This window comes from Stylophora pistillata, chromosome 9, assembly GCF_964205215.1.
Source record: "Stylophora pistillata chromosome 9, jaStyPist1.2, whole genome shotgun sequence".
Taxonomy (NCBI): domain Eukaryota; kingdom Metazoa; phylum Cnidaria; class Anthozoa; order Scleractinia; family Pocilloporidae; genus Stylophora; species Stylophora pistillata.
Window position 1 is genome coordinate 24,085,575 of NC_142527.1, and position 16,116 is coordinate 24,101,690.

The window sequence follows — 16,116 nt, forward strand, 5'->3', positions numbered from 1 at the left end:
CATATGATGCACGATCCTCGCAGTAGAGAGCGCTATTTATGCAATAGCGAAAATCAGACCTGAAAAAAATCAGGCCTGTACGGGATTCGAACCACTGACCTCTGCGATACTAGTGCGATACTAGTGGTCTGATTTTCGCTATTGCATAAATAGCGCTCTCTGCTGCGAGGATCGTGCATCCTATGTATCTACAACCGCAGTTCAAAATATATGAACTTCATATATTCGTTGTAACAAAGAAAACAGTAAAAACTGGAGTTACCGTAGTCAAAACCTTGCTTTCATAACTTATAAGTAAAACTTTTGTCAGGTTTCCAAATCCATTTTAAAAGGAGAACATGTCCCCTTGCCTTTGAGCAGTAATGTCTACAAAGAGTTGATGAATCGACGGTTCCAAACCCTTTTGAAATTTTCTCCGTTCCTGAGAAAATCTGCCATACTTCCCCTCTAATTTCCCTTAACTTTGTCTGAACGTGCTACCGTAAAACATTTCAGATAACTTCTCTGTTGCTCATGTAAGATATCCCTAAATCGGAATGTCTTGTTCGAAAGCTAAAGTGGATTTCTGTGCTGAAAACGGTCCATAAAAACTGCAATCGACGGTACCTAGCGCCCCTAAGAAAAAGGGTTAAAATCTTCTTCTCAAACTACTTGAGTTCATCCAGCTATCACTTTCTCGCGCTCGCTCAAACATCCTTCATGCAAGCATGCTAAAACCGGCCTCATTTTGTACACCATTTTGAAAAGTCTCTTCCAGCTAGGTAAACTCTTATGCTGTTTTCTGAGTTGCGAAACAATAGATTTTCGCGGGTTTCTTAAAAAAATGTCGGACGAAAGAAAAGGCTATGAATATGCAAGAGAATATGAATATGCAAGGAAGTTAAGTTCAGTGAACCGGAGCTTAGACATGCAGCTAAAGCGTTGGAGACGAAACCAATATTCGCCGTGGAAATACCCTATCCATTTCTAAGGGAAGGGCACAGAATAATCACCGAGGACCCCTCTGAGGAAACCTCACAAGGTTTGCCTGGCCTACAGCTTGTGTCATATTATGTTGCTCTGTTAGAAGGAGCAATCAGGGACCATGCATCGATCTTCACTGATGACACCACCAAGAGACATAATAATAATAATAATAATAATAATAATAATAATAATTTAATATTTATATTGCGCAAATTAACATGTGGATATGATCAAATGCGCATCACAACACTTTTTCGGGGGACTTTGGCCGGACTGCATCAGCAGTTCACAAACAATCGAATGAAACTTATTTGAAGATGTCCCCTCCCCCCCAGTTCCCAGTAAACAGGCCAGACCACATCACAGTAATCTCGTGAGTGGGTTCTTTAACGTCCCCTGCCTAACCAAATTAACTAATTAATAGATGCATGAGATGAACCAAACATTGGCCAAAAGAGCTGGTTCAGTAGCAAACTTCTACAGGACAGCAAAAGGTAGAGCAAGGGATGCCTTAAATGACAGGGTCAAGAAGTTTCACATTTTTGAGGGACAAGTGAAATCCTCTCAGGATCTCTACAGGAAAATTATTCGACTAGAGAGCGAAATCAATGAGTGGAAAACTACACGCAAGAACATTGAACGGAAAAAGAGGAATTATTCAAAGAAATTACTCACACTCATTGAGCAGAAGGATACAGTTATTAGTCATATTCTAAACACAAATAAGGAATTGGAAGACTATGTGGCTAATCTGGAAAAAAATGATCTATTAATGCATAATACAGAGGGAAGCCAGTTTCTTCCAGCCAAAACAAAGGAAGAACATTAAAAAATTTTCTCACTAGGGCTGAAACTGCTCTTTGGTTCAGCAAATGTTTGGGATTAGACATTGAAAGCATTTTGGTAAAGGAGAGTTACTCAGGTGTAAAAAGCAAGGTTTTCTTTTTGATTTGGCAGGACCAAATCAGCAAGAAACGACCCTGAAGTACAATTCCCTCTCTGAGGAAGAAACAAAGGCGGAACCGAATGACACGAAATGTATAGCCGTGAAAACTGCGCCACTTAGGAATACGAGTTACAAGAACAGCTCAAAAGAAACCTCGGTACCCTGCCTGATTACAAACCTGGTCGCCTACATACGCTTAAAATATATTCTTAATATGTTAGGAATTCCCGTTAAAGACCTTTAGACCCTAAGTTCATATACAGTACGCTTGGGCCGCATGTGCAATGATTTTGTACCCTTAGCTTAAAATATGAGGGGATACCCACTTCCCTAGTGTTATAGGTATCCCTTCCCTTAAAAAATATTTTAGCACTTCCCAGGGTACCGACAAATGCATAATCATGTAGTTATTACATAAGGGGAAAGGAAGTTACTCTTTGTTAAACCGGCAATTTGAAGAGGAGGGATCCCAAACAATCTAAACATCCATTACAGTCTTCACAGTATGAGATACTGATGCATCCCAATTGGCATGGCATGTGCCCCGTTTACCAATTTAATAGAGAACAAGGTCATTGTGTAACTGGGAGGAAAAAGAAAAGTAAGGTTTGCGTTCTCTTGGCCTGAATTGAGAGGGGATACCCACATCCTTAATGATGTGGATATCCCATCTCATATGGGGCTACCATATTCATGATGGATGACTTGGGTATTTTCCCAATATTGAGATGAACACTTTTTCATTCCTGTTTATTTATATTGTGGGTGATTTCTTGAAAATAAAATTATTACTTGACCACCCATGAGTGTAAAATAGAGGAGAAAGGATGCTCAAATCCCTAATGATAGAAAGATCCCTTCCAGTATGGATTCTGAGTTCTAAGTATTCCTGATAACCAGCCATTTCAATGTCTCCTTGTATTTTTTTAGCTATCATTTTTTTTATGAGTATGTTTTTAAGTACCTCTACTTTTTACGTAAAACGACTTTCACGTAAATAGTGAGATTACTTTGCTCTTTTAATTAGGCCATGAGGTGGAGGGAAGTAGTACAATCTTAAAACAATAAAGTTTTATCACAGTTAAAAAACATGTCTGGATATGTATTCTATTATGAGCACTCTGGGTTGGGATAAAACTTGCTCTGGTGTCTTTAGGCCCGCTTTATTGTTATTGTTATCATACTTGCTTATATATCGCGGTATAATTAACAATTATTCCACGAGCGCGCGTTGGATATGAGATGATAGATAACCAACAAGGCGCGTAGCGCCGAGTTGGCTAGAATCATCTCATATCCAACAAGCGCGAGTGGAATAATTGTTTTATTAAAAATGTTAAATTAAATTCTTAAATTTTATTAAATTTTTAGCTTCCTTTTAATTTTAAGCTGACACGTACGCTTACCATATTTGTAGATTATGGTATATTGGCTGCTATACCATAATGGCTAAGCCAATTAAAAGTCTTAAACTGCATTATCCAATGATCTAGTTTTTAATAATAACAATTAACAATCCGGCAGAACAGCAAAATTGGGCATCCATGTCCTAACACAAGCTCCCAAAGCTAAAACGATAGTTTCAATAGCTTTAGAATTTTGCGTTGTACGGACCCTGATTTTGGCATTGTAGAACGTAGGATTTTCTCTTTCTAATATTCTAAAACATTGTTTTTTTTTGAAGATTTGAAAATAAAAATATAGAAAAATGAGACTACAAGTAAAGCCACAGAAATCCGCAGCACTGAGACTTTAATATTCTCCCCACTACTGCTCTCCGGTTAACTCAATTGGTTAGAGCGCCGGATTGTGTTGTGCGGGAGTTCGAGGGTTCGAGCCCCGGCCGGACCGAAACTCACGGTCTTAAAATAAGTGAGGAGAATTTGCTACCTTTCTATAATCAAGAAATGGATAGATATTCTAGTCTTCTCGGATCAGGACGAATAAACCGAAGGTCCCGTCTCTTGCAGGGTTAGGGGTAGGAGACGTTAGTTTCCCACGCACGAGATTACTGTGTTGTGGATGTCCTCAGTCCCCTGGGGTGGTATGGGTGGGAATTGGTCCTGAAAAGCCCCTATGAGGAGTGGTCAACTAACGTATGTATGTATGTATGTATGTATTTATGTATGTATGTATGTACCATTTGCTCACAACGTAGAGAAAGGAAGACCCAGTGGAAATAACCACACAAATTATCACCGTGTTACATGTTTTCATGATTACAATGTCTTGATAACGGAAAGGAAACCGAATGGCAAAAAAAACCGGTCGACAGAAACATAGTATGAAATCTTGAAAGTGGTGTCGGCGGTTGTTCTAGAACAACCGCAACGCAACTGTATCTCCTGTTACGGCTGTAAAACCAGACAAGAAGAGCCAAGGTGATAAAAAGAAGACCGCTTCACTGTTGAGCTGAACGTTTGGGTCGCTTTCGTTCATTGTGAGATGGTGGACAGTAACAGCAGAAGAAAGAAAGTAAGCGTGGGAAATGATTGAAATTTCCCGTCCTCACTACAAAGCAACAGATTTTATTGTTTAATAACCGGGTGATCTGGCGAATTACATCAATTCAGCGTTCCTGACTCTAATGCAGAGTTTTGAACCTCTTACCCATAATCCTTTTGATCCACCACAAACCAACAACGAAAGTCATGCCGTAAATACGATATCGGAGTTTTCAACCCTCATGAAACTGTCCGCACTCAACCCCTCCAAAGCACAAGGGCCAGACGACATCCCGGTATGGTTATTTAAAGAAAACGCTGATCTCTTGGCGGGACCAGTCTCTGTGATCCTTAACTACTCGTTCCACGAATCCCGCCTTCCGCCTTCCTGGAAAGAGGCTGATGTAGTCCCTGGTCCCAAAACAAAGGCCCATTAATGATATTAACAAGCACCTCCGTCCCATTTCTCTCACGCCTATCTTGTCCAAACTCGCTGAAGACCACATTGTTGAGAAATATGTTAAACCAGCCGTGTTACAAAGTATCGACCCTCGCCAATTCGGATCTATTCCCAAATCGTCTACCACACATGCTCTGGTCAACATGATGTATAATTGGCTTGTTAACACCGATGGAAATGGTGCCACGGCAAGAGTAGCTCTACTTGACTTCCGTAAGGCTTTTGACCTTATCGACCAGAGTGTTCTCGTTCAAAAACTAGCAACATATGATATTCCGAGTCAAACCAAAAGCTGGATTGTTGACTTTTTGATGGACCGGTAACAAAGAGCTAAACTTGCTCAAAATTGTCACTCTGAATGGCGCTCCGTACCATCCGGCGTCCCCCAGGGAACAAAATTAGGTCCCTGGTTATTTCTCATCATGATTAACGATTTGGACACCTCAGCTGACTTGTGGAAATACGTGGACGACACATCTTGTTCCGAAATAGTTACTAAGGGCAGTAAGAGCAAACTCCAAGAAGCAGTGGACGACCTTTCAAGAGAAGCGAATATCGATGGATTCCAACTGAATGAGGCTAAGTGCAAAGAACTACGAATTGGATTCTCTAACAGCAACTATGATTTTGAACCCCTAGTCCTAAACGGCAAACCCCTTGAATTAGTCACCAGTGCCAAATTGCTAGGCGTGACCATTAGCCACGATTTAAAGTGGAACATGCACACCTCTGAACTAAGTAGAAAATGTTCCTCTCGTCTCTACTTTTTGAGACAACTAAAGAGATCCGGAGTTGTACCAAGCGAACTTGTGCAATTATATGTGACATGTATTAGGCCCGTCTTGGAATACGCAAGTCCTGTATTCCACACTTCTCTACCAAACTACATCAGCGAAGATTTTGGAACGGATCCAAAGAAGAGCACTCAGAGTCATCTATCCTGACCTGCCATATAGTGTAGCACTAGAAACAGCTGGCCTACCGAAACTTCACGAGAGGAGGGAAAAAATTTCAACCAATCTGTTTGACGAGATAGTCCGTAACCCCACCCATAGACTCCACAGCCTCCTCCCCCAAAGGAAAAGTTGTAGATACGCACTGAGGTGCAAAAGTGATTTCACTCTCCCCATATGCAAAACCGAGCGCTTGAAGAACAGTTTTATTTTTAGCCATATTTATAAGATGTAGATAATTTTCCTTCTTTCTTAACGACGAAGTTGTAATATTTTATACCTCCTTTTTTTATCTTCTGTATTTGTAAATATTCCGTAATTCAGCCTATGGCTGCAAGGTGTTTATAATAAAGTATCTATCTATCTTAATGACAGAAACTTCTAACTAAAAGAGTTCGGGTCGAAAACAGTGAAAGAGATGAGATGCAGTTATGTATAGGTAATCACATGATTTCAAGTGAAATTTGGAATAAATAAGCACGAGTAAATTTTTTCAAAGACTAACCTACCAACCTACCTACCTACCTACCTACCTACCTACCTACCTACCTACATACATACATACATACATACATACATACATAGGTTAATTGACCACTCTCAATTGACCACTCTCCATAGGGCTTTTCAGGGCCATTCTCCCACCCATCCCACCCCAGGGGAGGACATCCACCACACATTGATCTCGTGCGTGGGAATTTAAGACTAGAATGTCTATCCATTTCTTGATATTATAGAAAGGTAGCAAATTCTCCTCAGTTAGTATAAGACCATGAGTATTGGTCCGGCCGAAGCTCGAACCCTCGATCTCCCGAACAACACAATCCAGCGCTCTAAGTCAGGCCTTGGCAATCCTAAGCGCAACATTACACGGCAATTGTTAGAAGAAAAAGCTTTCAATTAACAATTGGTTCATGCTTTAGCGTGCACTATCGAGTTATGGAGCACGCGGGAAGTTTAGAGAGCACGAAAGAAGCGTAAGAGTTGCCCGAGGCGATAGCCGAGGGAAACTCTAGCTTCTTGAGTGCTCTCCAAACTTCCCACGTGCTCCATAACTCGATAGTGCACAGCTGAAAGCATGAACCAATTGTTTTAGAACATAGCCGGTGGAATTGTGCATCATATCCGACGCGAAAAACGGACAACAATATCAGTTGAAGCGAATCGTGACGGCGCTGTTTCCGAGTCTCCTTTTCCTTTGTTTTTCTCTCTTTCTGCCTCATTTAAGAGCTCTAGCCCAAGGGAAAAGGTCGAAAAATTGTCTTCGTTTTCGGACTAGTAGGCCGAGTTTCTGTTTGTATCCATTATTGTCGCGAAATATATTATTTTTCCCCGCGCTAACAATGGCCGCTCGCGCGAAAAAAAAAGTTCTGACGAAGTCGGATTTGCTGACGCTATCAGCGTGCACTATCGGGATTTTGAGCACGCTCACGTATAATGAATTTAATTGCGCGACTCTGCTAGCTATGTTCTAATACTAAATATAAAACCTTTTGTCGTAAACTGCTTTCCCTCAACAGAAATACTTTTTTTATTCAGTAATTTAAATAAGTAACTAGATAAATGAATAAATGACAAGTGAATGGTATGTAAAAAAAATAAAGAATAAAACGAGTTGATAAATACCAATGATTAATGAATGATTAATGAATCGGTCGATAGAAGTTTAAGAGAACTCTTGTTCCGAATACTTCTCAGTTGAAAGATCCCAATTCCTTTGAACAATCTTATCACTACAACTTTCATGAGAGGTTTTTTCCGGCTCTACAGAGCCTCATCTTAACAAGGGGAAGGTTAGGAGAATTTGATTGAGTTATGTAAAGTCAACAATTGACAAAAGGTGCGCATACCTTTCTTGAATCCCCCCAACCACCCGAGCTTTTAGACGAGGCTAGGTGGTAAATGCGGAGAAAAGTCCTCTATTCCTTTTACTAAATGTTACTCAGAAATGATAAAGCGTGCAATCACAAGCAAGTTTAATTAAATAATTTGGATATATCAACAAAGTTGAAATGGTAAATTGGCCACCGTAACAATGACAAAAGCTGACGTTTCGAGCGTTAGCCCTTCGTCGGAGCGACGAAGGGCTAACGAAGGGCTAACGCGACGAAGCGACGAACGGCTAACGAAGGGCTAACGCGACGAAGCGACGAAGGGCTAACGCTCGAAACGTAAGCTTTTGTAATCGTTACGGTGGCCGATTTACCATTTCAACTTTGTTGATATATCCAAATTATTTCGTTACTTCCACCGACGCAGTCCCAAACAGTTTCTTTCGAAACTATCAGCCATTATAAAGTTTAATTAAATATTCGCATCTAGATTTAAACACACTTACCGATTAATGAGACTATTCATACAACCTTAACAAATGTTTTATGCGTTTCTCCTTGTGTTTCTCCACAATGGATCGAGGCAAAGCAAGGAGTCGCCGAGTTCGCTGGAGGTCTTTATGATTGACCAAATATAAAAAAATATATATAAGTTATTTCCTCTCTGCATGTTGCTTTACCATAAAATTTTATTTAAGCTTTTGTTTTATCGTTCGTTGCTTTGGCTGGTCGCATTATACTAGGCATGCATATCAATTTTAAATTCATTTTCTGTTGGATACCGTGAATGACGAAAGCAAATAAAGGCATGTATAAATGTTGAAATAATGACTGTGAATGAGCTAAGTTCTGAAGACAACAAAACGGTGCTCATCAGGTTCAACACGGAAACTTAACTGCATCCAAAATTTGAATTATGTCAGGGATATTTTAAGCTTGAAACTAAAAAAAAAAATACGGTTGTAACAATACTGAAGATTATCTATTAGCGTTTGATCATGTATTTTGTTAAACGAAACAAGATGAAAGTTAGCTACCAGTTTGACGCAAGTCGGCTATGGCTTATGCAAATTTTTGCCTCTTAGCGAACAAGTAGCAGAAAACAGATGGCTGCGAGTCGATTTTTTTTTTCATCAGTTACCATAAACATCTTCCTTAGCTCTCTAATCGAACATTTCCTCGTCAGAGCCCAGTTACGCAACCTCAGGTATCGTGCTGAATGATTCTTCAGTGCGTAACGGACCATAAAACTAACAGACTAACATGTAACGACTTCTCTCTTGAATGGAGACAAATAATTTACCGGAAAACTCTATTGTATTCTTGAGAGGCCAGAAAGACTTAAGTTCCAATCAAGTAAAATTTAGGATGGTGATGTGTCGAAAAAACGACCCATTGAAATCACTAAAGCTGGAAAAATTGAAACGAATAAGAGACTTTTTATTTACGTATTTTTTTGAATAAAGCAGCTGTCTAAAATGCCGCGATACCCCCCTCCCCCCCCCCCCATTTGAGTTCGTTTGACTTGCGTATTATTCGCAGTATGTATAAATTACCGACTATTTTAAGATTAACTTTTAATTCGCAACTCAACACATTTATTGATTTGAATAAGGCTACAAACTTTCATATGCAGCAACAAACTTGACATTTGGTTTAGTTAGATTCAAATAAGGGCCCCCTGAGTCTGTCCACGAGTGTGACCAATTGTTAGATTACCCTGAAAAAGGTTCCTAAAACGTTTTAATAACAATGACTTTTAGTCATTGTTATTTTTTGCACTTCTTGTCAAGATAGCAGCTGCCAATCGAGGGAAAACGCTTATTCATTTTTATTAATCTTCTTCCGATAGACTGAGATATAACTATATCTACATCTATGGACTGGAGACCGATAAAACAAAATTTAATTTTCATAGCAAATTTTCAAAAAACTTTGAGATCTTTTTAATGTCACAAAAACCTTTCCTCAAACAGACGCCGCAAGAAAATTAGGTTTGCCTGTCAAAAATTGCATATTCAGAGAAAAATTGTGAATAATTGCATGCATAAAAACGGAAGAAGTATCTCAGCAACAGTTAGTAACATCTGTTCCCTGACGAGGGCAGCCAGTTGAAAATTTCATACGGTTTCCGAACTTGTTTCTCAACTTCTGTTGTTACTTTACACCAACTTAGCATGACAGGTAGCTGCACAGACCAACATCTCAGCAGTGCAGCATCCATCGTTCTATCAGTGTGGTTCTCCTTGTCTGGTGTAGCCGCTGTCATTGGAAATGTCGTTGTGTTGTGGCTGTTCTACAAAAACGAGTCTTTACGAACAATTTCCAATCGCTTTTTAGCCTCGTTATCTGTGGCGGACGCTTTTGTCGGCCTTGTTATAGATCCTGTTTGGATTGCTATTAGATGTTGGATTCAGCCACCACCTCGAAGCCCTTTGTTTACGATCAGATCTGTGTTGTGGGTTCACACAACTGCAGCCACTGCTTTGAACTCGTGCTGCGTTTCAATCGACCGTTTTATTGCGATTCGGTTTCCTCGCCGGTATCAGGACATTTTAAGTAAAAGAAGATGCATTGCGGTCATTCTTTTCGTGTGGTTTATTTCACTGAGTCTTCCTTTGTCGACGCTGTTCAAAAGACAAGGTGGATTACAACTAGTTCTACGCATAGTGTTTGTAGGCCCACTAATAGTGGTCTCCTTTTGCTACATATTCACTTTCAAATTAGCCAGAAAACAATTCAGGGGAGTTTTGGCAGCCATTCCACTTCCTGACTCTGATGAATATATAAGAGTTAGTACTATGCAAAATTTTAAAGCTATCAAAACAGTCGGTTTTGTTTTAGGCGCTTGTATCATCACATGGATTCCAAGTTTAATTCTGTTTTTGATGATATATTTTAATAAAAAAGCAGGACGGAGATGCGAAGTAAAGCAAATCTTTTATGTTGCAACGCCTTGGGCTGATGCAATCGCATTTACTTCATCAGCGATTAACCCATTGATCTATTACTTCAGAAATAGCGACTTTCGCCGAGCCTTTCGCCGCACCTTCCGTTGGCTGCCCTGCGTTCATGATCTAAATGCATCATACCATAGTGCACAGCCCGAGCGAAACCAAATGGTGTGAAACGTTGGGATTTGTAGGCGTGGCAACTTGGCAACTAAGGAGGCTAATATAACATAAACTCTGAGGAAAATCCTGGCGAAAAAGTACTCTCGCATAATTTCAAACCTGTTGCCCTCATAAACAGTTAATGTTCAAACGGAAGTCTTAAAGGAATTTATAAGCCTGTATGACGTAGCTATGTTTCGTAGTAAATGTAAAGAAAAAGAATAATAATACCTCTTTCAAATAAGTTTCCTTCGATTGTTTGTAAACTGCTGGTGCAGTCCGGCCTAAGTCGCCCGAAAAGTGTTGTGATGCGCAGTTGATCATATTCACATGTTAATTTGCGCAATATAAATATTAAATTAATATTAATTATCAATAAAGTGCTTAGATCTCCATCCTTGAAAATAGAGACTTTATACAGAGCCGATAGAAGGCGAATGCCACGAGATCGTGGTGAAACAAAATTAAACTGCTAAAGGTCAGGACACGCCAAGAAATACGTCGGTACGACTTGCCACGGCGATAAGTCGCCCTAACATATCGCCTTGAGTAACGAGCTCGGAATCCATCGGTGCGACTGAATTTTCTCAACGCACACCTGTTTATCATCTTCTAAAGCTAACAGAGTCCTGTTCCCTTTTGTTATATCCTTAGAGCTCAGTCTCTCTAATCGCCAAATCTTCAGATCTCGCTTCATTTCGTGCCATAAAGTATTCTGCCAGCTGCTATGTCCAGCCTGGTTTTTCTTGTACTTTCCTTGCCGTGTCCACAGGGCAACAAGTGATAGGCAAGGCAAAATTCTTTATTTCGAAATTTTTGAAAAGCCAAACAATTTTGCGAATTTCAACAAGCTTTTCATGTAACTAACCAGCCTTAGGTATGATATATTTAGTAGCACAACACGGGAGCAAAGAAAGTCGAAAGTCACCAAAAAGAGCGTTAAAACAACCACAACTACAGAATAAAGGCAATTAAGGAGACTGACCACTTCATATTCATCGCGTTTAGTATCTTTTATCTAATTTTCCCTATCTTTTCTATGACTTTCCTTCTTTGACGGTACACACTCACGCTTAAACTTCAACCTTAATATGTTAGATATTCCCATTAATGATCTTTAGATCCCAAAATCACACACAGTACGCCTGGGCTGCCTATGCTAGGATTTGTGTGCTCAAAGTTTAAAATACGAGGGGATGCCTACATCCAAAATGTAATGGGTATCCCTTCTCTTAAAGAATATTTTAGCATTTCCCAGGGTACAGATATATGCATAATCATGTAGTTGCAATATAAAAGGGGGAAAGGAGGTTACTCGACCTCAATTGTTCAACCTGCATTTTGAAGAGGAGGGGCCATCCGTATCCGAGTGATCTAGATATCCCTTGCAGTTCTCACAGTATGAAATGCTGATACTTCCCAGTCGGCATGGCATGCACTCTTGCACTCTCGACAACCTAGATGCTTTGATTCAAAGGATTAATCTGAAAAATGAATTAAGAATTTCCGTACCTCTTGACTCCGATCTCTGTTGACAACTTTTCCCGGAGGTTTCTCGGACATCAAGTAAACCTTGCCACTACTCAAAAAGAACTATCATTACGCTGTGAAATTGACCTGACCACACCAAAGGAGATCGCTAAGTCGATGCTTAAAACCTGATATCAACGGACGTCCTCAGTTCCAAAAGGAAATTTGCTTAAAGCAATTTCTAGAAAAAGAGAAGAACTGGTCTGCATTATTTTTTTACAAACCATCTAGTATAAGTTCCTTCCATATTAGGGAACTGGGCAACTGCCATAGAAACTCATAAAATATAATGAATGTGAGGACATAACACGTATTACCAAGAGAGAGAAAAATTTAGAATCAGTGCAAAGAGGATTTTTTTATCAGATTTCAAATCTATATTTTTACAAAAAAATGGACAAAATAAAGTTGCAGCCCAACATCGTCCATCAATGGTAGAGCAAAAGTGACAGAACGATGGACGCTGCAGCGCTAGGCTGAGCCACTGAGTCGCTATCATTCTTGGTAAGATGGTGGACAGCAACAGCAGAAGAAAGAAAATAAGCTTAGCGAATGCTTGACATTTTCCTTTCCTCTCTACAAACCAAACAAATTTTTCCGAAACTGAATATTTTTGCATGAATTATCATATCTTTTGAAAGATGATGTACTGTTCATTGACAGACGCGTCTAATTGATAGAGAGATGATAGAGATCGGATGAAAATATACTTACACGTTCCTGGTCTTAATTAATGTCCTAATCCTCCTCTGCTTCTTATTATCGATTAAAAAGAGTTACTGCGACGATTAATTTGTAAAACATGAAAAACCACGATGAGGTTTTGTTGATAAGTGGTAGGACCTCTATGAGAAAGCTTTTATTTTGGATAACATTTTTAACGGCTCCTGGTTAAACGTTAAAGGAGTTCACGCGAATCACGTAAGTGGTCACATTCATGGCTCCGATGGCATGAATTTGATTCCCATTCAGTCAGTGGAAAAATTAATGCAAATAAAAGCATGTATGAATGTCGAACTTCTGGGGACAGCAAACGGTGCTCATCAGGTTCTTCAAGGAAACGTGACTGATTCTAGCTTTCAACTATTTCAGGGATATTTTTGGCCTGGAAATGAAAATAAATACGGTTGTAACAATACTGGAGATCATGTATTAGAGTTTAACCATTTATTTTCTTGAACGAACAAGATGAATGTGAGTTGCCAGTTTGGTGCAAGTCGGCTAAGACATAATTATGCAAATTTTTGTGTTTTAGAGAACAAGCGGCAGAAACCAGATGGTACGAAGTCTATTTTCTTTTTACCGATTACCATAAAATTCTTCCTTAAAACCTCTCTAATCGAAGACTTCCTCGTCAGAGCCTAGTTACACAACCTCATGTATCGCGATAATCGATTCTTTCGCGCGTCACGGTCCATAAAACTAACAGACTAACATGTAACGACTTCTTTCTTGCATGGAGACAGTTTACCGGAAAATTCTTTTGTATTCTTTAGAGGCCTGATAGGCCTAAGTTCCAATCAAGTAAAATTTAGACTGATGATGTATCGAAAAAACCACCCATTGAGTTCATCAACGCTTGAAAGTTTGAGATGAATGAGAGGCTTTATTTATTTACGTATTTTTTTTAACAAAGCAGTCGTCGAAAATATCGTGAAACCCTTTCCCCCACCCCCACACCCGATATGAGTTTGCTTAACTTGCGTATTATTCGCAGCAAGTAGTACATTACCGACTATTTTAAAATCAACTTTCAATTCGAAACTCAACACATTTCTTCATTTAAATTACGCTACTAACTTTAATATGCCGCAACAAACTTGACACTTGGTTTAGTTAGATTCAAATATGGGCCCCCTGAGTCTGTCTACGAGTGTGACGAATTATGAGATTAGCGTGAAAAAGGTTCTTAAAGCGTTTTAAAAACTCTTAGTCCCTGTTGTTTTGTGCAATTCTCGTCAATAAAGCAGCTGCCTATCGATGGGAAACGTTTGTTGATTTTTATTAAACTTCTGCCGATAGACTTAGATATAACGACTTTTACATTGGTGGACTGGAGACGGATAACACAAAATTTAAGTTTCATAGCATATTTTCAAAAAACTTTGAGATCTTTTTAATGTCACAAGTACCTTTCCTCAAACAGACGCCGCAAAAATAAATTAAATGTGCCTGTCAATAAACTGCATATTCAGAGTAAAATTGTGAATAATTGCATGCATAAAAAATGACGAAGAAGCATCCTCAGCAACAGTCATTAACATCTGTTCCCTGAAGAGGGCAGGTAACTGAAAATTTCATACGGTTTCCAAATTTATTTTGTCAACTTCTGTTGTTACTTTACACCAACTTAACATGAAACGTAACTTCACAGACCGACATCTCAGCAGTGCAGCATCCATCGTTCTATCAGTATGGTTCTCCTTGTCTGGTGTAAGCGCTGTCATTGGAAATGTCGTTGTGTTGTGGCTGTTCTACAAAAACGAGTCTTTACGAACAATTTCCAACCGCTTTTTAGCCTCGTTATCCGTGGGGGACGCTTTTGTCGGCCTTGTTATAGATCCTGTTTGGATTGCTATCAGATGTTGGATCCAGCCACCACCTCCAAGCCCTTTGTTTATGATCAGATTAGTGTTGTTAGTTCACACAACTGCGGCCACTGCTTTGAACTCGTGCTGTGTTTCAATCGACCGTTTTATCGCGATTCAATTTCCTTTCCGGTATCAGGGCATTTTAAGTAAAAAGAGATGCCTTAGGGTCATTATTTTGGTGTGGTTTATTTCATTGAGTCTTCCTTGGTCGATGTTGTTAGTAACAGGAAAAAAAGATAGACGACAACTACATATGTCCATTGTATGTATAGCTTTTGTAGGTTCATTATTTGTGGTCTCCTTTTGCTATATATTCATTTTCAAATTGGCCAGAAAACAATTCAGGAGAGCCAGTTTGGTAGTCAATCCACTTCCTGACTCTGGTGAAAATATAAGAGTTCGTACTATAAAAAATTTTAAAGCTATTAAAACAGTAGGTTTTGTTTTAGGTGCTTGTATCATCACATGGATTCCCAGTTTAGTTCTGCTGTTGGTTAAGGTTTCTAGTTTTAAAGCAAATCGGATGTGTAATAAGAGTAAAATTCTATATCAAGCAGGGCCTTGGGTTGAGGCAATCGCTTTTACTTCATCAGCGATTAATCCATTCATCTATTACTTCAGAAATAGCGACTTTCGCCGAGCCTTTCGCCGCACCTTCCGTTGGCTGCCCTGTGTTTATGAACAAAATGCAGTAGACCCTGGTGTACAGCGAGAGCGAAACCAGATGGTATGAAACACTGGGACTCGCACGCATAACAACTTGGTAACTAAGGAGGCTAATATAAACTCTGGCGAAAAAGTACTCTCGCGTAATTTCAAACTTGTTGCTCCTCATAAACAGTTAATGGCGGATGAAACGGAAGCCTTACTTCCTAAGCTTGTATAACGTAATTATGTTTCGTAGTAAATGTTAAGAGAAAACAATAAAAAGACTTCTCTTCTGTCATATCAGACAATTTTTTCAGGACAGGTAATTTAGCCCTGGTCAAATAGTTGTGATTCTGTTCTGACAATAAATCCGGCAAGATGTATGGAGAAAACTCTTATATAAGGAAAGTTTAAATTGTTTCGATCTACAAAATTAAGAAAAGAAAGAACATTCATCATTTCTATAATCTTGGGTATCGTAAATATCCATTTTCAAACTTGCGTTTTTTGAGTTTGTGTTCTTTTTTTTTTTTTTTTTTCGAGTAAGGATGACGAGCTTTTGTAATTATGTTAATGTTAGCTAGAATAAAGTGCTTAGGTCCACATCCTGGATAATAGAAACTTTATACAGAG

At 39.2% G+C, this 16,116-nt stretch overlaps 1 protein-coding gene and 1 long non-coding RNA gene across 2 annotated transcripts; both read left to right on the forward strand.

Moving 5' to 3' along the window:
* The first annotated feature begins 9,394 nt into the window (after positions 1 to 9,394).
* On the forward strand, positions 9,395 to 11,109 carry LOC148723946 (beta-1 adrenergic receptor-like). Its single transcript, XM_088734173.1, has one exon. The coding sequence runs from the start codon at positions 9,779 to 9,781 to the stop codon at positions 10,727 to 10,729; it is 951 nt and encodes a 316-aa protein (XP_088590299.1). The 5' UTR covers positions 9,395 to 9,778; the 3' UTR covers positions 10,730 to 11,109.
* Positions 11,110 to 14,465: 3,356 nt separating this feature from the next.
* Positions 14,466 to 15,781, forward strand: LOC148723947 (uncharacterized). Its single transcript, XR_015992051.1, has 2 exons — positions 14,466 to 14,528; positions 14,619 to 15,781. It is a non-coding gene; the product is annotated as an uncharacterized LOC148723947 (long non-coding RNA).
* The last annotated feature ends 335 nt before the right edge of the window (positions 15,782 to 16,116 follow it).